The 21,908-nt window shown below is 35.8% G+C and overlaps 1 protein-coding gene across 1 annotated transcript; it reads right to left on the bottom strand.

The window, feature by feature from the left end:
• Positions 1 to 16,681: 16,681 nt before the first annotated feature.
• LOC149016263 (floral homeotic protein APETALA 2-like) lies at positions 16,682 to 21,166 on the bottom strand. The gene is made up of 10 exons (XM_089157400.1): positions 20,122 to 21,166; positions 19,980 to 20,005; positions 19,796 to 19,826; positions 19,591 to 19,678; positions 19,037 to 19,182; positions 18,893 to 18,937; positions 18,718 to 18,809; positions 18,492 to 18,637; positions 18,174 to 18,380; positions 16,682 to 18,090 (listed from the first exon to the last, which is right to left on the bottom strand). The coding sequence occupies exons 1-10, from the start codon at positions 20,661 to 20,663 to the stop codon at positions 17,809 to 17,811; spliced, it is 1,605 nt and encodes a 534-aa protein (XP_089013526.1). The 5' UTR covers positions 20,664 to 21,166; the 3' UTR covers positions 16,682 to 17,808.
• Positions 21,167 to 21,908: the final 742 nt, after the last annotated feature.

Below are 21,908 nucleotides of genomic sequence, written 5' to 3'. Positions count from 1 at the left end.
CCGTGCATGTCTTTATTTTCTTCATCTTGTCGATTAAAAAATGTTTTTCAATTGAAAATTTTTCAGCGCCATCCCCTCAAATTTTCCTTTGGTGGCGTTAAATTTGGGAAAATTACTTGATTAATTAGTTTTAAGTTTTTATTTACAAAAATAATTACTTAAAGTTTTACTTAACAAAACTAATTAAAACTAAGTTTGGATTTATAAAACTAATCAAAATAATGATTTTTCACTCATTTGAACATTTTTATCCTTAAAATTAATCATACAAATATGGGGTATAAATGTCCAAAGGGAATGAAAGATTTGCCTGCTTGAGTAGTTTTATTTTAAAGGCAGGGTTGAACTAAAGCTTTCCACATATTTGGAGTTCACAAAAAAAAATAAAACCCAATTAGCCTCAAAAGATTTCTTCTTTTTAATGTGGTTAGTTTTAGAGATTAAAAATGTCAAATGAATGAAAAATTACTATTTTAGCTAATTTTGTAAACTTAAACTTAATTTTAACTAGTTTTGTTAAGTTAAACATTGAGTGATTATTTTTGTAAAAGAAAACCTAAAAGTGGCTAATCATGTAATTTTCCCGTCAAATTTTGCTTTCTCTCTGTTTTCTTTTGGCCAATTTTCCTAAAATGCTAATGCTACTCTTGAAATTATACAATTTATCAATCAAATCTCATTTTTATTAGAAAATCATGATTTTTTTTTTAGTAAAAAATAAATGGAAAAATTATGTGATTAATTACTTTTAAGTTTTTTTTACAAAAATAACCAGTCAAACTTATACTTAATAAAACTAACCCAATTGAGTTTGCATTTACAAAACTAAGCAAAATAGTGGATTAAAATGTCAAAAGGGTATGAAAAATTAGTGATTTTTTCATTTTGGACAAAATAATAATTTTTCTTCTTTAGTTTGGTTAGTTTTAGGGGTTAAAATTGTCAAAGGGATAAAAAAAAAATTCACTATTTTAATTAGTTTTGTAAATACAAACTCAGCTTTAGCTAGTTTTTTTAAGTGATACATTGAGTGGTTACTTTTGCAAAAAGTAAATAACCCACCAAATTAACTAATCACGTGCAATTTAGGTGCCAACCCCAAAAATTCAAGCACTTATTGAGCACTAACGCTCTTAAAAACATTGATATCTAAATTATAAAATTCACAAGTCAAAGATTGGTATTTTACTAAAACATTGATATCAAAATTACATAAATTCAAAAGTCAAAGATTGGTATTTTACTAATCTTTTGATAGCTCAATTGAAAGGACAACCTTAACCAAGGAATTCACCACAAAGTTGGAGTTCCATAAAATAATTAAAGCCACAACCTGTAAAATAGTCTTCCAATTAATCGCACAACCTCCCAAAATAAACATATATCCTGTGAGTGACATTCTTTTGTTAAGATCACCTGCATAATCTGAGTCAACATAACCTATCAACTTGTCACAATTCCTCCCAAACACTAAAGACACCAGATATCCCCTTCAGAAACCGAAGTATCAATTTCACTGTTTTCCAATGAGTTCTACCTGAATATGATAAGTATTTACTCACCACATTAACTGCCTATGAAATGTCAAGTTGAATGCACACCATAGCATACATGATGGAATCAATAGCACTAGAGTATGGAATACATGACATATAACTCACATCTTCATCAGTCTGAGGTGATAAGCAACTGTAAGTCTAAAGGGAGATGCAATTGTAGTGCTAATAGGTTTTGCATCTTTCATTTCGAAGCGCTCTAATACCTTCTCCATGTATTTCTATTGAAATAGTCATATCTTCCCTGCCTTCGTTCTCTCTTGATTTCCATGCCAAGAATTTTTCTTGTTGCCCCCAAGTCTTAAATCTCAAATTCAATGCTTAACTGTTGCTTCAACCTAATGATCTCATCCATATCTCTAGTAAGAATCAACATATAATAGTAGATATATGAATGAATAATCAAAAAATCTTCTGAAATATACACAATAATCATACTTGCACCTACTATAAACCAAAGCAGCCATGATGGAATCAAACCTCTTATACCATTGCATAGGAAACTACTTCGAACCATACATGGATTTTTTTTCAACAAGTAAACCTAGTCTTCCTTTCCTTTTACAACAAAATTCTCAGGCTGATGCATGTAAATCTATTCTTTTAATTCATCATGTGAAAATGTTGTTTTCACATCAAGTTGCTTTAACTCCAAATTATGTATAACAACTAAAGCAAGCAAAACACAAATGAAACTATGCTTAATAACAGTGGGAAACACATCATTAAAGTCAACATATTGTACATTACTGTAGCCTTTTGCAACTAATCGTGCCTTGTATCTATTATCTCCATCATCTATAGTGGATTCTTTCTTTTTGTAGACCCATTTGTGCAACCAACAATTTTCATTCCTCTAGGTGGCTTGACAAGCTTCTATTTTGATTTTTATGAAAAAACTCAATTTCCTTATTCATGGCCAACAACCATTTTAAGAAATCAATTGAAGAGATAGCTTCTAAATATGTTGTAGGTTCCGTTGTTATCAATTGTATATGCAACAAACAATGCATAAGCAACAATTTCAACATGCCCATATTTTTGTAGTGGCCTAATGTTTCTTGTTGGCCTATTTTTGGCAATATTGTACTCTTTTTCTTCTTGATTTTACCTGTAACACCTTCTTCTTCAGTAAGAGTGGGTAACTGAACTGAAGTTGATTGTATTTTCTTTGAAGATGGATCATCTACTTCAAACTCCACCTTCTCCCTATAATTTTTTATTTATTTTCATTACTATAAATATGGTTTCTTTTCTAAGATTCAACATAGCAGACTCATCAAACATTACATCTTTACTAATAATAAATTTAGGATTATGTGTATTAGGACACCATAGCCTAAATCCCTTACGTTCAGATCTATATCTAAGAAAAATACATTTCTTAGCCCTAGATTTCAACTTCCCATCATTTACATGTGCATAAACAAGACATCCAAAAAAATTTAAATTCCTATAATCAGTAGGTTTACCTGACCACACCTCCTCTAGAGTTTTGCACTCAGTCATTGTGTAGGGAGACACACACCAACCATGCTATTATATTTATTGTTTTTGCCCAAAACTCCTTGCCAAGTCCTGCATTTGATAACATGTACCGTGCCTTTTCAAACAAGGTTATATTCATACGCTTTGCAACTTCATTCTGTTAAGGTGTCTTAACAACTATATGGTGTCTTGCAATTCCGTCATTCTTGCAGAATTTATTGAAGTCTCCTTTAAAAAAATTATAGGCCATTGTCTGTTCTCAATCTTTTAATTTGCTTCCTAGTCTGTTTCTTAATCAAAAGCTTCTATTGCTTGAAAGTAACAAATACTTCGTTTTTGTACATTAAAAGTAGACCCAGACATTCCTAGAATAATCATCAATAAAAGTAAGTAAATATCTGACACCATCTCTTTTTGAATGAACATTAGATGGCCGCCACTGATTTGAATGAATGTAGTCTAGAGTTCCTTTGGTTCTATGAATAGAAGTATTGAAACTAACTCTCTTTTGCTTCCCAAACATACAATACTCACAAAACTCCATCTTTCCAGTTCTTTGATCATACAATTGACCCTTTTTGCTCAACCCAGTCATCCTTCTTTCACTTATATAGCTTAGTCTCATGTGCCATAATTTTTCTAGTATTTAAATTAGAAACTAATGAAGCAATGGATCTAATGACTGTAATACCCTACAAAACATCAAAATTATTAACATTCTTTTCTTTCATTAATAAGAGGGCACCCTTACTGACTTTTATGACTCCACCTTCAGCTGTGTATTTGCACCTGTTTTATATCAAAAGTGTATAAACTGATGATATTTTTCTTCAACTCAAGAACATGCCAGACATTAGTTAGAGTTCTCATTATACCATCATGCATCATAATTCTAATATTTACCTTCCCAATTGAATTACAAGGAGAATTATTCTCCATCAACACAACTCTACTTTGAAAAGATTAGTAAGTAGAGAACCACTCCTGGTTAAAGCACATATGGTGGGAACACCTAGAATCAAAGATCCATTCTTCTTGTCATTTAACTCTGTCATTAGACACCAGCAACATCTAAAAATCACTCCCATCTTCAGCAATACTAGCATTTGCAAAGTGTTTTTTTAGTTGGCTGGCTACCATTTGCTTTTTGTTTGTTCTAAAGCTTCTGATTTGGCGTGCCCCTTTTTTCTTGTATTAATTATTGGTCAAGTTTTTATTCCTTGATTTTGACTTAGACTTCTTCTTGTTATTGTCTGAATTTCTCTCAGTAGTTCTACCCCTGACCATCAAATCAACTCCTTCATATTTGATTGTTGTCAATTCATCATCAATTTTCTGTTTACTCAGAAGATTTGTTTTGACCTCTGCAACTGAGATTGTCTCTCTGTAATAAATCATGATGTCTCTAATGTGTCTATATGATGGAAGTAGTGAACATAACAATAATAGGGTTAAATCGTCATCCTCAATTTCAACATCTTTTGTAGATCAGTAACGATAGAGTTAAAAGTGACAATATGATATTTGAGAGAAGTAGTACCTTTACCTATACGCAAAGTATATAACTGCTACGTTAATCTCAACCTAATAGTGAGGGTTTTCGTGAGGTACAAACTTTTCAACGCCGATCTTAATTTTGCCGATGTATTCTCCGTGATAACTTCTTGTAGAATTTCATTTGATAGGCATAATTGAATTATGATGAGGGCTCGATCATTTATATCATTCCAATCATCTTCAGACATAAACCACATTTTTCTTCGTCTTCCCAAATATGGTTTTCTTCACTCATTGCTGAGTGAGAATCGCTAACATCCAAACTTGCCATAAACTAGAACTGTTGTTCCCGTTGAATTTTTCTATATCGTATTTCGTTGATGTAGAAACCATGGACTTTACAGATCAAAACAACCAAGAGCTCTGATATCAGTTTGTTAAAACAAACACTACGAAATAACAAATCAAAAAAGAAAAAGAACGAAAACACACGGAGATTTAACGTGGTTCACACACACACTAATGTAGTGTGTTACATCCAAGGGTGAAGAAGAAAATCTTTTATTATGTAGAAGAAGTATAAAAGGAGATCTCACAATCAATTGCCTAGAAATCATGTTACAAGAACTCTCGCCCAAAACCATAATTTGAAAATCTTAAATCTCTCAATAACGTGGTAGACAAACATAAGATATATATTTATATACACAGTAGATGGGTCATTTGTGTTGCCATCCAAAATATGTTGTTGCGCGTTCATTTGCCAAATCGGGCACAAGAATTCGGATGACAACATAACACATCTTTCTTTGGGACCGATGATTTCTTCTTCTCCCAATCGTGAATCCTTTTGACAAAATGAAAAATCATTAATCCTTAAATCGTTTGGGAGATATGGTTCATGGAATCATGAGTAGTGTTTTTAAACTAAGAAATCAAGATGATATTGAAAAGAAAAAAATAATAACCAATTGAGACTAGCAATGTTTGAAATAAGGATCTAATTAATAAGAGCAAATTGCACTGGCACCCCAAAATGGAGGTCTTAAAGCATTGACACCCCACTTTATGTTTAAAAGGCACAGAGACCCCAAAATTAAATTTTTATTGGATATATTTGTCAAATTTATTACTAAAAATAGTTAAATCAGTGTTTTTTTTTCAAAAATATCCCTATAATAAATAGTGTCTAAAAGGTTTTCAGTGACAAATTGGATAAATATATCTAATGAAAATCAAATTTTGGGGTCTTTGTGTTTTTTAAAAATAAAGTGAAGTGTCATTACTTTAAGACCTCCATTTTGGGGTGCCAGTGCAATTTGCTCAATTAATAAATTAGATAAGGGGGACATTAATGTTAAATTGTAACACAGGGGATGACAAAGAAAACTTTTGTTTATCTTTTTCAATTCTTCTAGATATTTCTTGTCTTTGCATGGTTCCGTTGATTTTTTGCCGGCAATCGTTTTCTTTTTTCTGACTGACAGATCAGACAATTTTATTGCTAAGATCAGAAGTGGGCGAGCCCGAGCTCAGCCCACTTATTGGGTAAACCTAGGCCCAAAAATCAGGCTCAGACACGAGAATTCCTTTTCTTTTTTTTTTTTTTTTTTTTTTTGGGGGGGGGGGGGTGGTTACACCAAATGGGTCGAAAACCTAGAAGAAAGAAGGAAATTAACTAGAATGAAGAACTTCTTTTACCATTTGAACCTCCTCCAAACTCGGAGGGATGTTCTGAAGGAATTCCCAAGGAGCACCTTAGCCATCTAATCGGCAACATGGTTTGCCTCTCGCCTTGCATAATCAAAATAGATGCAACCTCTCCTACCAGGCTACCAGCCACAGCCTTTATTACATCAAGATAGCCTGAATAACTCCCAAGATCCAAACAGCAAAGATCGAGGATCCAGACATGGAAACTCTATAACCTTTAAGTAAGAAATAAACAGATTTTCCTTTATATAAAAATAATAATAAATTCAAAATTTTATATAGAAATCTTGAAGATAGTCCCTTTTATTGCATTACACTTACCAATCCAATACCCAAAGGACTAACCATGCTGAAAAGAAATCATATGTTAAATTGATGTGTATAATGTTCAAATATATTATTCTATCAGCTCACACAATAAAATAGCAAGTGTATTGTCTTGAAAATAATTGTGCCCAGAAAAAAAGAGAGCATTATACAACAACAGTAAATCCAGCATTGGTCTTTTAATTCAGAAAGTTGTGACGTTACATAAATACAATTTCATTACTCATATCAACATTACTATAGAATCAGAAAATCAGGAAGCTATGAAAAGACTAATGGAGTTGAAACACCCCCGAAGCCACAAAAAAAATAATAATAAAAAAAAGAGTTTTTTACATGAGCCCTCCATTTTCATGGAAAATAAATCGCACCCCCTCTAAAATTAAAACCTTGCAAATATCCCCTCCACCGTTAACCCAGTTACTTAGGACTGTTAAATAATTTTAATATGACCATATTACCCTTAAATATGGTAACGTTGAATTTTTTATTTCAAGAATTCTTTACATGAGCCCCCGCCATTTTCATGGGAAACAAGACACACCCCCTCTAAAATAAAAAATAAAAAACCTTGCAAATACCCCCTCCACCGTTAACCCCGTTACTTAGGACTGTAAACTAATTTTAATATGACCATATTACCCTCAAACCCTCAAATATGGTAATGTTTGAACTTCTTATTTTCAAAGCCATACGACCTCACTCCTCACAGTTATTCACGATTCCTCGTAATCTGTCATCACCACTGCCAATCAACGCCCACAATTACCATCGGAGGGACATTTGAGGAGAAGCAATGTGTACCTCACTTGCATTTTTTTTCTTCTCCTCAAGATGAGGTATGCATTGCTTCTCCTCAAATGTTGCTCCTGTGATAATCTTGGGCGTTGATTGGCAGTGGTGACGACATATTACAAGGCATTGTGAGTAACTGTGAGGAGTGAGGTGGTATGGCTTTGAAAATAAGAAGTTCAAATGTTACTATATTTGAGGGTAATATGATTATATTAAAATTATTTAACAGTCCTAAGTAACGGGATTAACGGTAGAGGGGGTATTTGCAAGGTTTTTTATTTTAGAGGGGGTGTGCCTTGTTTCCCATGAAAATGGAGGGGGCTCATGTAAAAAGCTCTTGAAAATGAAGTTCAAACGTTATTATATTTGAGGGTAATATGGTCATATTAAATTTATTTAACAGTCCTAAGTAACAGGGTTAACAGTGGAGGGGGTATTTGCAAGGTTTTGATTTTAGAGGGGGTGCGGTTTGTTTTCCATGAAAATGGAAGGGGCTCATGTAAAAAACTCTAAAAAAATAATAAAATAAAATAAAATAAACAGGTGGAGAATATTTTGGAAATTTGGTAAGTAGGTTAGTACGATTAGGCACATGAAAGGATTATTTAGGAGATACGAAGAAGAGAATTTTTTTTGGCATAAAAAAAACCCTATAAATATGAGTCTTACATTTATGTGAGTGTGATTATTTGGATAAAAAGGGCAGGTTGAGCGAACAGGGTGGTGTTTTGTTTAGCCCTAGAATCCGGAGAGATGGACTAAGTCGGGAAGGGAGAAGCGCACGAAAAAGTAAATTCCTCCTATAAGAGCTAGAGCAAAAGGCCTAGACTAGAATAGTGGCTCAAATAGAGACCGCTTGTTGTTAAATTTTCTTCCTCTTTTTCTTTTGGGAAATGTTTTCAAAAAGTTGATGCCACCCCCAAATTATTCAATTTATCAATCCAACTCTTTGCAGGAAAAAAAATATCAATGATACTCCTTGACTTTAGGTAATCTTGAATAGAAAACTTGCATTGGACTTGTTTATTCATCTTCCTATATTGCCTACCATTTTTTCTTCTCTTAATCATAAATTTTTTTGACAAAAAGAAAAATCGTAAATTCTCAAAAAGTTTTGGAGATGGTTTATGGGCAGTGTTTTTAAACAAAGAAATGACGATAATATTGAAATGAATAAACAATAACCAACTAATGGTATTTATAATAGAGATCTAATTGATAAATTAGATAACTCAAAAGGTGACATTAACATTAAGATGTAACAAAAGGGGATCACATTGAAAATTTTCATTTTCTTTTCTACCTTCTCAAATCTTTCATTTTGTCTTTGCATGGTTCCCATGTTGTCTTTTCACCTTCACAATTTTTACTCCTACGACCAGAACCTGGCGAGACCAAGCCCAGCCCATTTGTTGTGTAAACCCAGGCCTATAAATCAGGCTTAGACATGGAACTTCTTTATACCTCTAAGTACGAAATAAATAGATTTCCCTTTATACACAAATAATAATAAATTTGATTTTGGATCATTGTGATGCCTTTTCTTGGACAAAAGGAAAATTATGTAAGAGAAAATTACACTGACACCCACAATTTTTGAGGTGAAATTAATGATCACCCACTATTATCTCCAAAATTACATGGCACTCACATGGATAATTATAATTTAGTTAAATGATAGATAAAATTACCTAAATACCTTTACCGTACTAAGTTATTTACAAATTGAAATTAAAATAATGATAAATACCAGTTGGATAAAGAAATTACAAAAATATCCCAATCTCTCTTTCCAACCTATCTTCTCTAACATAGTTTGCAGAAAAAATCGTTTTGCACATTTCTCTGCAGTGCACAGCAAGCAATGAGTGACATGTGGAAAATGCGAAATATGCAGTTGAGATTAAAAAACCTTAAATTATTCGGATCTAAACCCATTATTACCTGATCTTGGGTTTGTGGAAATTTGAGGCAGGGATCGTTGCCTGATCGTTGCTGTTGCTAGTTGAACAGGGTTTCACTGCTACTTTGTCGGTGCGAGAGAAGAAAAAAAGTGGGGTTTCCAGGGGTTGTGGAAATTTGAGGCAGGGTTTTTTTTTTTTGGATAAAGAGATCCGGTTGAATTTTTATAAAATGGGTTTAGATCCAAATAATTTAAGGCTTTTAATCTCAACCGCATATTTCGCATTTTCCACTTGTCACTCATTACTGCGGCACTGCTGCACTGCGAGAGATGTGCACAACAGACTATTTTTCCCCCCATAGTTTAGTCTTTTAGATTTGATGGGAAGATCTTTGCAACATAGTTTCTCCTTTAGATCTCTGCAGCCTCTCTCTCTCTTTGCAACCTAGTTTTCACAATGGAACCTCTCTCACGTAGGAAACTATGAATTTATCGATATTATCAGATCTGAAGGAGCTTCATACAAGAGGTATATCGCCAATGTCGATTTCTCAAGCTTGTTCGTCATCACTTGGCCAACTGTGAAACCGAGAGCGCTCCTTTGAAACCAAAATAATGAGAGTTAAAAACCTAATTAGAAACCCTAGATTTTTAGGGTTCAATGGATTTTATCTTCGGCTTGTCCTCCCACCTTTATCTCTTTCCTCAACTCTTGCTGCGATCCTCCTTCTCTTTTTGTAACCAAATACCCTTTCTATAACCGAATACGTTTCTGCCATCATTTAATCTCAGATTTTAAAACTAAAGAGGTTGAATACTGGTCGGAAAAGCATGAAAAAGGGTTGAATACCGGTCAAAGAAAATAGGTTGCGAAGAGAAAGGTTGGTCAGAGAAGATAGGCTGAATTATAGAAAGTAGGGGTGTAAATCCGCTTCTGAATTCACATCCGCATCAGTTTAGAAGTATCCGAATCCGTCCGATTATTAATAGGATACCGATAAAATTATCCGATTAAGTTACTTATTTAGATTTATTATTCTTATTTTTATAAATTTTACCTATGATATGTGATTATTTTTCTAGATTTTCTACTAAAATAGCTACCAAAGTTGTTAAATTCTTAAATTTCAAACATAACTCTCACAAAAAAAAGGTAAAGATGTAAACAAGTAGTCAAAAACTTGTATTCAATGATTTCAATCTATATTCATGTTCGTTTAGATGAATCTACTTAAGAAAATAGCTATCCGATTATCATCCGAATCCAATAGAATACGTCCGAAAACCAATAGGATATTATTCGAATTCGTCCGAATATAATAGGATGCGGATATGGATATACCACTATCTGATCCGAATCCGGCCCGTTACACCTCTACTAGAAAGATAGGTTGGGGTATTTTTGTAATTTCCCTGCTTAAAGGCATTTAAGTAATTTCAATTTCAATTTTTGAATGACTTAATAGGATAAGGGTATTTAAGTAATTTTATTCGTTATTTAACAACAAAATTTTACTATGAATAACTTGTAATTATTGACACAGATGCCATCTAATTGTAGAAATAATAGTGAGTGATCATTAGTTTCACCTTGTTTACCAAAAAAAAAAAATTATTAGTTTCACCTAAAAAATGGTGGATGCCATATAATTTTCTCTTATGTTAAACTCTCTAGTGTAAATACTAAATAGGTTGACAAAGAGTCTTTTACGATAAAAGGGCCCATATAATGATGGGCCATGTTGGTTCAACTTATGGACCTTAGCCCACTAATATTGAGAAACTTAGGAATAGATCCAGACAAAAGTTATAGTGGGCTCAACTCTATGTAAGTCCTACCCGATAGGCCCATATATTTTTCAGGTATGCTTTGGTGAGCTGAAATTACACCTTTTACGCATAAAGATGGAAGCAAATCATAGACAAAATTCCCAGAGTTAAATCAACAAAAACCTTCTGGGTCAAGACAGTTCTATTTGTGTTCTTCTGATTTGGTTATAAAAGAGGGCCAAAAGAAAGAAAAAAAAAAAAATTGTTTCAAATGCATATAATGTGTTCGACGAAAAGAGTGGCCAAAACATGTGATACCAATAAAGTAAGAGTGACAAGAAATGGCCTTATCTTATCAAAAAAGCAAAGGCAAAACGCCTATGACTTTGATGGATGGAGACTTGCGTTATAGATTGAGACCCAAGGTTCTTCCATTAGAGGAAAGTGGGAATCATCAACAAGTGCACCAAATTCATTCATTTCAATCACTCGACAAGACTATCCATAATAAAATATTCTCTAAAATTATAATAATTTTTTTTTTTTATTTGGCATGAAAGGAAGAGCAAAATTTTTAATAAAAATCTTCCTAATCCAACTCAAGTCATTACTTTGTATAAATAAATGCGTAAGCTGCATAAACCTACAAGACTGGGAAAGTAATCAAGGGAGTCATATTAAACACAGTAACCAACGTGTTGTTTGTTCTCGGACTACCATTCCTGATATGATCTCTATTAACTATTCTGTTTTAATGCGTGCGGGAACTTTTCATCGACAACTAAATCTTTTTTGATGGTGCTTAGGGCTTTGACGAGGATGGAGATTCCATATCTGATGAAAAGATCATTTAAAGCGGAAGCTAATTTAGAAGGATTGGTGGAATGCGTAAGTGGTGGAATAGACCGAGCCATTGGAATTAAAGTGCCACGACATGAAGTATGATGTAATTTAGCGGATATCCTCTATCTTCTACCAAAACCAAAGAATGCATGGCCTTTCAATTTACTTTACCTACTAGCTAATGTTAGTAGTAAGACCCATAATAGTTGGTTTTGTGCTTTTAAACCACAAATTTTATATCCTAGTTTGCTCATGATGCTGATATTGCAATAGCCACACAACAAACAACTACTGTTAACTCTCAGATGTACTTGCTTTTCAGAGAAAAACAAGTGCACCAAATTCTAATACAAGCAACAACCCAAAATGAATAACCCAATAACTAAAAATAGGCCAGAGATAGAGATCCTTTAGGCCTCAACAACAAAACAAGTATTGGGAAAATTAGGTGGTTGTCACTCTAGCAAGCCGCGGTTCTTTACTTAAAAGGGTTGGAGTTCTGCACCACCCAACAAGGAGAATGAAGTAAAAGCAATTGTTGAATGCTAAAGTAGTCTTCCCTGTAGAAATGGGTAAAGTTTCATTGATTCCCTTTTGGAAAAGGAATGGCTTAATTTGGCGTTTCAACAATTTGAAAGAAGGAAGTCTATGCCGAATATTATGACTATATTCTTAATCTAGAGTGGTATGTTTATTCTTTTTAATGCAAGGTTGATCAAGCTCAGTTCAGACTAGTTAACAAGGTTAATCAAGGTCAATCAGGACCAACTTGGCCTAACCCAACTCATTCAAGGTCAACCGTCAACTACTGCGGACCTAGGTTGGAATGACCATGAATCTTGTCATGACAAGGTTAGTTGAGTTTGGATCCTCTCCTTGTAGGGACTCTCCTAGTTAGTTCTAACAAGTTATAAGATTCACCCACATGTAATATTTTAGATTAAAAGGCATTTGTTAGACTTGTGCCAATCCTTATATTAGAATCTTATAGCTCGTTGGGCACTTATTAGAAGATTTTCTCTTCGAAGAGCAGCCAAATATGGGTTTTAGTGTGGCCTGACTGAGCTAAAGGGTTCCATAGTTGGGTTTGAATTTGGAAAAACTTGGCCCTATTTCACTCATAGTTGAGATTCTCAAATCAATGTCATAGGCCCTTTACAATGGAAGTGGTCAGGGCCAGTTTTGTTAAAGAGTTTGGATATGCAATCCAGGGGTAGAGGAGGGAACAGATCCCCACAATACAACTACACATTAGGGCATAAATGGTTCCTACACTCCCAAGGTGGAATGCTTACCAAACACAGCCTTCATGAAAGGTCTAAAAGTTCTCATTTTTCTTCTGCTTACTTGTTTGAATTTTATGGGCTAGCTTTGAAGTTTGATCCATACACAAAGGCAGGTCAATTATGTCTGGTGCCCCTTACAGTCTCACGTGAATCCAAGGGCTGCAAATGTCTGGTTCCATTTATGGCTAAAAATAAAAAATGAAAGAGACAGAGAAGATGGAAGAAGGGGTAATTAAAGAGAAGCAAGCAGCAGAAACAGCAAGGCTAGCTAGGTCGTCAGTAGTGCTTACCTAACTTCCTTGCTTTGCTTGCATGCCTTTACCTTACCTTACCTGTCCCTTCCCTATTTTCATTAATAATTGGTTTCTTCTTTCCATATCTTCTCCACCCACTAAAGGATAACATCTGGGTAGGGTTGATTGGTATGCCATTTTTGAAACCTTTGTCTCCTGCTTCTGTTTCCATGGTTATCTTGGTTTGATGCTGAACACACACCATGCTTCCACTAAAGTGGAATTTGTACAAGTCACCTTCAAACTTGGGTCAGGTCAAGTGGGATTGTTAACTCTGTGGGGTGAGAACTAATGTGACCCTCATGACTAATTGTCTTGTGGTGATCATATAGTAACTCTACCAAAGTAGAGCAGCAGCAGCAGCAGCAGCAGCTTACTTGGATGAAATAGAGAGTTTCTCAGATGTGAATTACTTAGCATTGAAGTGGGAACAAAGAAAGCTAAATAGACATTAAGGTCCTTGAAGGGGAGAGAAGCAGTGCCATTCTGTTACATATCGACCATAGCTAAACTAGTTTCAGATCTACTTGGAGGATTCAAACAAGATGTACAGAAGAGGCAGATGTGTTTCTCAGGTTGGCCTTCCACTGGAAACCAGAAATTCAGAGCTTAAAGAACATGCATACCTTAAATGCTTGACAAAATCAATCTGGTTAGTTAGCTTAAGCTCATGCATAAATGGATTAAAAATTTCATTAAATTTTATTTGTTTTCTTTGAGGAAATTGGTCAAACAGGTTTGAACTCACGTTACATAATTGATTAAAATAGATAACCTAGTTCCTAGTTTAGATGCATTTGTCCTAATTCATGCATGTGAACCAGCAATAGTATATTGATCATTCTTCCAATATTTTTAACTTCCATATTTTATTTTCATGGCAATAAGGTTCTCTATAAAATATTACAAAGATAAACTTGTCTTATTCTAAATAAATAGGAGAAGGTACATGGCTTGTTCTCCTTCACTAACTAAGTCATACTCGTAAATATCTAAAATAAATAAATAAAAACCAAGTTATACTTGTCGATCGACGAGAGGTTAGCCCGGACAACAGGGTAAGAAGAAATCATTTTTTTTTCACAAACCCTAAACCTTAGTACTATTTATTCAGATTTGGCCTACCTTTGACCTAGAGTTTAAAAATCTCGATCCAAACCCAACTCTCTAGAGTTCGCCTAAACCCTAGCCGAAGGCGTATTATTTTCAACCTTAACTTGCCTTTATGCTTGACGCGAAAATAAATAAATAAATCATATTCTATCATTTTAATCCCATTAATGTCCAACTCAAGTAATTTTTTTTTTTTTGTGATTTAATATTAAACATTAATGTCAAGGTGCCTAATAATGAATAATAGTATATTAGAACTAGACACCAAACCCAAATCATTTAAAAGAAAACCCATGAAGCTAACATATAATAGATTTACAAGAAACGTCATGCATGATGCAAATTAAACCATATAATATAATTTTTTTACATTAACCCATTCAAGTTTCTTATAGTGGCTTTTGGTCGGCTCTCTTTAAGCATCTGAACCCTATTTATATTGCAGAGGTTGGACTGCAAAAGTATCTAAAAACGTGGGATCTTGTAGTCCTTACCTTCACATACTAATCCTTTGGTGGCCATTTTTTTCCTTTTCATATTTTAATTTAAAGTATCTCCAAAAGAAGACACAAGAGTACCTAGAAGCAGCTCTCTCTGACTCTCTCTCTCTCTCACACATCTTTGCTTAGAAGCAGAGAAACATTATTATTGGATTAAGATGTAGAGAACCTATTTTATAAATAGTGATGACAACCCTGCTTATCTAAGCAAAACCATTATCAAATCCTTTTAGTTTATTTGTTTATTTAGATTTTGATTAATTAACTAACATAGGTTCAGGTTTCCATGTTTTGGTTCTCACACCTTTTTGTTTTCTATTTTTGGTTCATTTGAAATTTATGATCGATTACGAGGAAACAAAGTAACCAATAAATGGATTAAGTGTTTCTTTATTTTTGTACAAAAATTCAAGCATGCTTTGTCTTATTTATAGACTTGTTGTGTATATTCTCATATATCAAGGGTAACAGATCGGTCTTAGGTAATGGTCGACCCAAAGTACTGAACCGGGGAACTAGACCAAGAGCAGCAGGTGGTCACCATGTGTGTATACCACAAATGTCATCAAACCCTAATGTTGTAGCGGATTCTCTAGTTCGGAGGGCACGGTTGCTTAATAGCACGACTGATTGGCTCATTTCCACTCTTTGGATTGTAAACCTATCTACATCCTTGGCTTTTCTACCCAGTTGAATAAAGTTTTGTTTTCTACAAAAAAACAAAGGTCATAAAACCCGAGCCCTCGTGGTCGAGTGGGGACAGCTAGCCAGATCAGTAGTTCTCGGGTATATCTTTCATCCACGGTTTACAGCTAGCCTCCACTTTGGACAAAGCTTCGTTCCAAAGGAAACCTTTCCAGTCATACTTGCCTGGAGATATGGTTAAATGACTGTTCCCCCTACATTCTTCGAGTCCGGATCAGCTCCCCCGACGGTTTCTGACCACACAAAGCAGTGGGGCCCACGGTGAAAAACACTTTTTGAAAAAACACAAAAAAAAATTTTATTTTACCCGTGGGCCCCACGTTTTGTGTGGTCAGGAACCCGTCGGGGAGCACTCTGTGCTACCCCGACGGGGTGAGGATCCAAATTCACATTCTTCTTGGGTGTCGCGATTACTAAATTGCCGGCTTGACAATGCAAAGTATTTTCTTGTCCAACCTCACCTCCCCTGGTATACCCAGTGTTAGTCTCTAGTGGGATAGAATGGCCTACCAGCGTCATGATGTGTCATCACAAGAGGAGATCCGCACCACTTGGATGATCCAATAGTCCCAAAGAATCATGCTCAACTATAAATACCCTTTTTTTTTTTTGGTTTGCCAACCCCGGTTTTTTTAAACCGGTGTTTGACCCGTGTAGCACACCTGGCTGTGGTGGATGAGTCTCCCAGCGGGGATTTTTTGCATCCACAAGGATTCGATATCGGAACCTTGCATAAGCGAACCAAGCTGCTTACCACTTGGACCAACCCCGTTGGTATAAATACCCTTTACTTACAACAGTTAATGGTAATACTCATTTACTTTCATAATTTTCAAAGAACTTCTTAGGTCACGCCGTTAAAAACCCCACTCTAAAAGCATTGTTAGTTTTGAATTGACTTACTTAATCTTTGGAAGTGGCTATCTAAATCAACGTTGCATTCGCTCTTTTCTTTGTGAAAGGAAAAAATCAAAATGAGGGTCAGATTTGAACGCAACAAGAATATTCAATTATTGAATGAGTTTGAAATTTCAAATTTATTTATCATTTTTGGGTTTTTGAGAAAAGTCTTCGGATTCAGAGCTGTTCAGTCAAGTCCCTCTCATCTTAACATCAGCCCGTGTCTACAATTTCTGGGAAATTGATTTTGAGGTTTGGAGACCGCTCATCTCTTCCACCATATTCACATGAACCCAATCTTCATCTTCTCTTACTCGCTCTCTGTTGAAATCCAATAAGAACTCACGGCAGAGCATTTGGCAGAAGGGGTATCAGTAGTCAGTCTCATTGATTAGGAGAAGCAGACTTACAGGCCCAAGAAATAGAATACAAGCAGAAAACTTCAAAAGCAATCTGATCTGATCAATTTCTATTTGTATAAATTTAAATCTGGAAACAGAGGAGTACAAAAGAAGGAACTTTTCTTTTTCTTTTGGGTAAATGAAATGGAACAAACCCATACAAAAATTTGAGGGCACAGAACACATTGTCTGGTAGTAATGATCAATTCACAACAATAAAAGATAGCTCAATACAACGAAGATCAATATAATAATGCTGAACTATATAAATATAGAAAATTTAGAATTAAAGAAAGGTGAAGGTGTTCTGAGAAGTTGTGATGGTGTGGGCAGCAAAGCTAATCAATGAGATCAGTGCTTGCGTCAGGGAAAAATTTGTTTGACCGATGACCCACCATCACAACAACGAGAAGAGCTTGGGAGATGTATCTGGGAACTGGGAACTTTTCTTTTTTTGTTTTTACTTACAAACCCTAATTAGCTATTGGCTTCTGCAACTTTTACTCTCTTCAGTGGCCTGGGTTAACTGGGTTTGAGTGCTTCTTTTTGTACTAGTTTGGGAAAAAGTGGGATTTGTTTCACTTTTTCATGGAGTTGGCAAAGCCACTGGCAAGAAACAGACTTGTGATTACTGAACTGGGAAAGGAGAGAGATGAGAAATGGGTTCATGGCGTTGCAGAAAGAGTTACTCGGAATAAAAAAAAAATTGGGGAGTTTGTCAGGTGGGTCTTGTGAGAGGGTGGAATCCATTCTTCTGCAGCCAGTTTGGGTTTTTTACTATCGGCGATGATGGGAATCCTGATGATGCTGCAGGGGTCACGAACAGTAAAGGTGCTCCAGCAGCGGTGGCAGAAACTGCCCAGCCACCATCAACACTATTACTACTACTACTACTACCACCTCTATTGTTCCAACCCAATTGCCGCTGTTGTGTTTCTCCTCCTGTTGCTAAAGAAAGGCCTCCAGCTGCTGCTCCTTCGTTGTTACTCCTAAACTCAAACTGTAGCAGAAAATCATTAGTAAAATTAGTTCTCACCACCCAAGCAGCAAAATGCAGTCGATGTGTTCGATAAAAGTACGCACTTGATAATTTGGAGGACGATAGTCGTGTTGTTGGTGCAGTGGTTGAACCATTGGAGCTTCCCCGCTTCTGGTTAATGGCCCATATCTCTGCAACCCATGAACCTTGAGTGAAGAAATTGGGGATTGAATGTGGGTATTGTTAAGCAACCGTAAGGCTTCGTTCTCATTGCTCCTGTCTCTTCTTTGAACATGGCTGTTACTGGTAGACTGCTCATCCGGAAGCAACTTGAATGTGTCAATCAATTGCAGAAAAGTTTTCAACTTGAAGCCAGAGAAATCATGAAGAAGAAGAAGATAGAAAGGTTGACGAAATGTTACCTGGGGCTTGAAGGCTCTTCTGTTGCTAGCTACCCAGTCTGGTTCAAACTGCACTGGCAAAGAGGAGGATCGATAATCCATGGTGGCGCTTTTGGAGGTAGCAGAACTCCCCAGGCTCAAATCCAGGTTATGCCCAGCAGCATTGTCTACATTCCAATTTGCAAATTTTCAAAGGGAAACAAAAAAATCCTTGAGGAAAAAAGGACCAATCTTTGGGAGTACATACCAGTCAAATTGAGTTCTTCTTCATAAATGCTGGGATCGAAGTTTGTCACAGCATCCTTTCCATTGGACTTGATTGCAGCTTTATCATAAGCCCTGTTACAGATTTTATCTTCATCAGAATAAGAACCCAAGAACAAAAATGGAACTGAACCCAGATAAATTTGTGAGCCATTTACCTGGCTGCTTCAACCTCAGTGTCAAACAGACCCAAGTACACATACCTGCAACTGATTCAAATTAGACCCAGAAAAAAAAAAAAAAAAAATTCTCAGTATATAGGAATCATGGTGATCATGGACATTAATCTGAGTTTTATTTACTTTTTGCCCAATAACTGGCCCATGCGAGCTTCCCATCTTCCACATTTGTGCAAGGTAACACCTCTAAATTTAGAACTTCCCCTTGGAAACCCAGTGCTTTGACGTCGAAGAACATGTACAAATTCCTCCTTAGTTAAATTTCCCATCTGTCACATACCATATTACAACATCAGAGATCCATTCATCTGCATACCCTCAAAAAAAAAAAAAAAAAAAAAAAAAATCCATTCATCTACTTCATAAGTAAAGATGGAAGCTTTCTTCTTTTGCTATTGTTTTCCCAAGTTGGTAAAGTCTTGAACTTTCTATAAACGAATCAGTAACGTTAGTTATATGTGTGGTTGAGATGGGGTCAGAAGGAATAATAAATTAAAAACACAGCATTAAACCCAGGTAACAGAAGAAGGAAAAAGAAAAAAAGAAAAGAAAAAAAAAGAAAAAGGTGCGGCTAACTGTAGAAGATAAGCTCTCTAAGGCAGATATAGCGTTAAAGCTTGCTTTCTGTGTCTTCTCCTTTAATGGAATTTCATTAAAACAAACACAATGACACATACCTGTTTCATATCTTCCTCATAATCTCCAATACTGAAATTTGTATCTGCTTCGGTTCCTCTAAACTTGATGGCTGCTCTGTCATAAGCACTGAAAATGAAAAAATTTCCGGTTAGTCTCAGATGAACTCAGTGAAGCTTTTCAAAAGGTTGAAACCAACCCAAGTGCAGCAACGAAAGAATCAATAATGGGTAAGGATGAGTTTACCGAGCAGCTGCGTGTGCAGTATCGAATCCACCTGTACACAAGAAGATGTCCCATCTTAGTATCAGAAACCAAATACTATTCTCCCCATTTGATAAAAAACAAACAATAATTCTTTCTACTAACAGAAAGAGGAAAGAATCAAAGAACCCAATTTCTAAAAATGGTGTTTCTGTTATCTACTTACCCAGATAAACTTGCTTTCCACAATCCCTGCATCAACAACAAAATGAAAACTTTTTAGTGTTTATACAGAAGAAAAATCAGAAACAGAAGAAAAAGAAATGATTTTTGATTCAAGAAAGATGAAGTAGAGAGAGATCAAGGACCAGATATGAGACTCCCAGCGGCCGGTTCTTCTGTAAAAGGTGACACCACGATACTGAGAACTTCGAGACCTGGGTCCCCGGCGACTCTTCTTTATTGGCTGGGAAACTTCGCCGGCGGCCTTAGCAGGAGCGGCGACGGGTTCAGACTGGCAGAATTTGACGCCAACCCAGTGAGCCCTTGGAAGAGGTGCAGAAACACTACCTTGGATCGTCTCCATTTCAGGCTCCTCCATCGGAAAAAACTGCCGAGTCACGACCGGTTCACTCTCAGAAGAAAAGTTGTTGCTCTCTTCGTTGTGGGTAGTCACAGAAAAGCCGAAGATCTTACTTCTCCTCTTCCTCGTCGCTCTTCCACCACCACCATCTTCTTCCATTTCCTCTTCTTCCTCCGATCCTTCCTCAACCACCACAGCAGAAGAACTCGAATTGTCATTAGAAACAGATCCGACCCTTTTCCCTTTCTCATCATCTCCCTCAACAGAACAACCTTCCGATTCTTCCTCCTCACTCTTCCTGTCAGGCGAGTCGTTGAGATTCCACATATTGTTAGTCACTTCTCTGCTTCTCTTCTCCTCCTTGTGATGGTGGTGATGGTGGTGGTTGCAGAAGATTGAAGATAGCTTGTTCTCCGATCTTTCCTCGTATCTACGAATAAGAGATTTAGTTCACTGGTCATCTCTCACCATCGTAACCGGAATTTTGGTTCTTGTCGGCAAAAGACACCTTCCTTTCTTTGTATATCTTTTTTAATTTCTCTTCTCGCTCTCGTCTTATTGTCGCTGGATCGGGTGTCTGTATCTATCTCTCTCTCTCTATATATATATAATATATGTTTCATAAAACAAGAACCTTAGAGACTATGAAGAACTGTGTTTGCCAAAAGGCAATAGTCTTCAGATGAAATGTCCCCCAGAACTTGAATCCCCCAAACTCCAAATACCCAATACAGCATAGACGAGGCAAGGCTGAGAAAGCTTACCCAAAAGCACCGACCTTCACGCTTCTCTCTCTCTCTCTCTCTCTCTCTTCTCTTTCTCTCTTTCTCTTAATCCTTCATATTCAGATACTTCTCTCTCTCTCTCTCTCTCTCTCTCTCTCTCCTCTCTAAATTAACCCTTTTGCTTTACTCTCTCCATCTCTTCCAAGTATACTGGTTAGTTCTGTAACTCTCACTTTAAGCAAAAAATGGAAGTGGAGAGGGGAGAAAAAAGAACCATCTCTTTCCTTCACATCTTTCCGACGTTAACCAAATCGAAAAAAGCAATCTTCTCCTCTCTCTCTCTCTCTCTAACACTAAATTACCACTAATAGTAAATTTGAAAAAGAAAGGAACAGTAAATCGAAATGGAATTTAGAGAGAGGGTGGGGGCAACGGCAGGAACGACAAATTAGTTTCAGTTTAAACTCGCAATTTGGATTAATAAATGATTTAATCTGACGTCATTTTCGTACATGCAAAAGTAAATACAAATTGTAAAAGCTCCCTTCCCCTCCTCAGCCTCAAGGTCCTCAACCTTTCACTTTTCCTTGCCTTTTTTCCCCCATTTTTTTCTCTCTCTCTCTCTCTCTCTCTCTCTCTCTCTCTTTTGAAGGGAAATTTCAATTGTAATTATGCCAATGTTTGCTGTTGATCTGCAAACTTGGCAATCAATACCAATTCATAAAAGTTACGAAGGTAACTAATACTATGCCCTAAAACCATGAATAAATGTAATTGATATGATTTTAATTCAATTCTAGAATTTGAAATATGGTGAATGTGTATTTGTATTGGACCATCTAATACA

The sequence above is a fragment of the Hakea prostrata genome, chromosome 5, assembly GCF_041222555.1.
Source record: "Hakea prostrata isolate BN-2017 chromosome 5, UWA_Hpros_2, whole genome shotgun sequence".
NCBI lineage: Eukaryota > Viridiplantae > Streptophyta > Magnoliopsida > Proteales > Proteaceae > Hakea > Hakea prostrata.
Note: the sequence above shows the minus strand (reverse complement) of the source record. Positions and strands in the feature narration are given on the sequence as shown.

Bases quoted from the DNA above. Each gene is read 5' to 3' on its own strand.
- LOC149016263 (XM_089157400.1), bottom strand. From the start codon at position 20,663: ATGTGGAATCTCAACGACTCGCCTGACAGGAAGAGTGAGGAGGAAGAA. The intron at 18,638-18,717 runs GTATGTACTCCC...ATTGGAATGTAG, and splicing joins AGAAGAACTCAATTTGACTG to ACAATGCTGCTGGGCATAAC. The intron at 18,091-18,173 runs GTGCGTACTTTT...TTTCTGCTACAG, and splicing joins ATCGTCCTCCAAATTATCAA to TTTGAGTTTAGGAGTAACAA.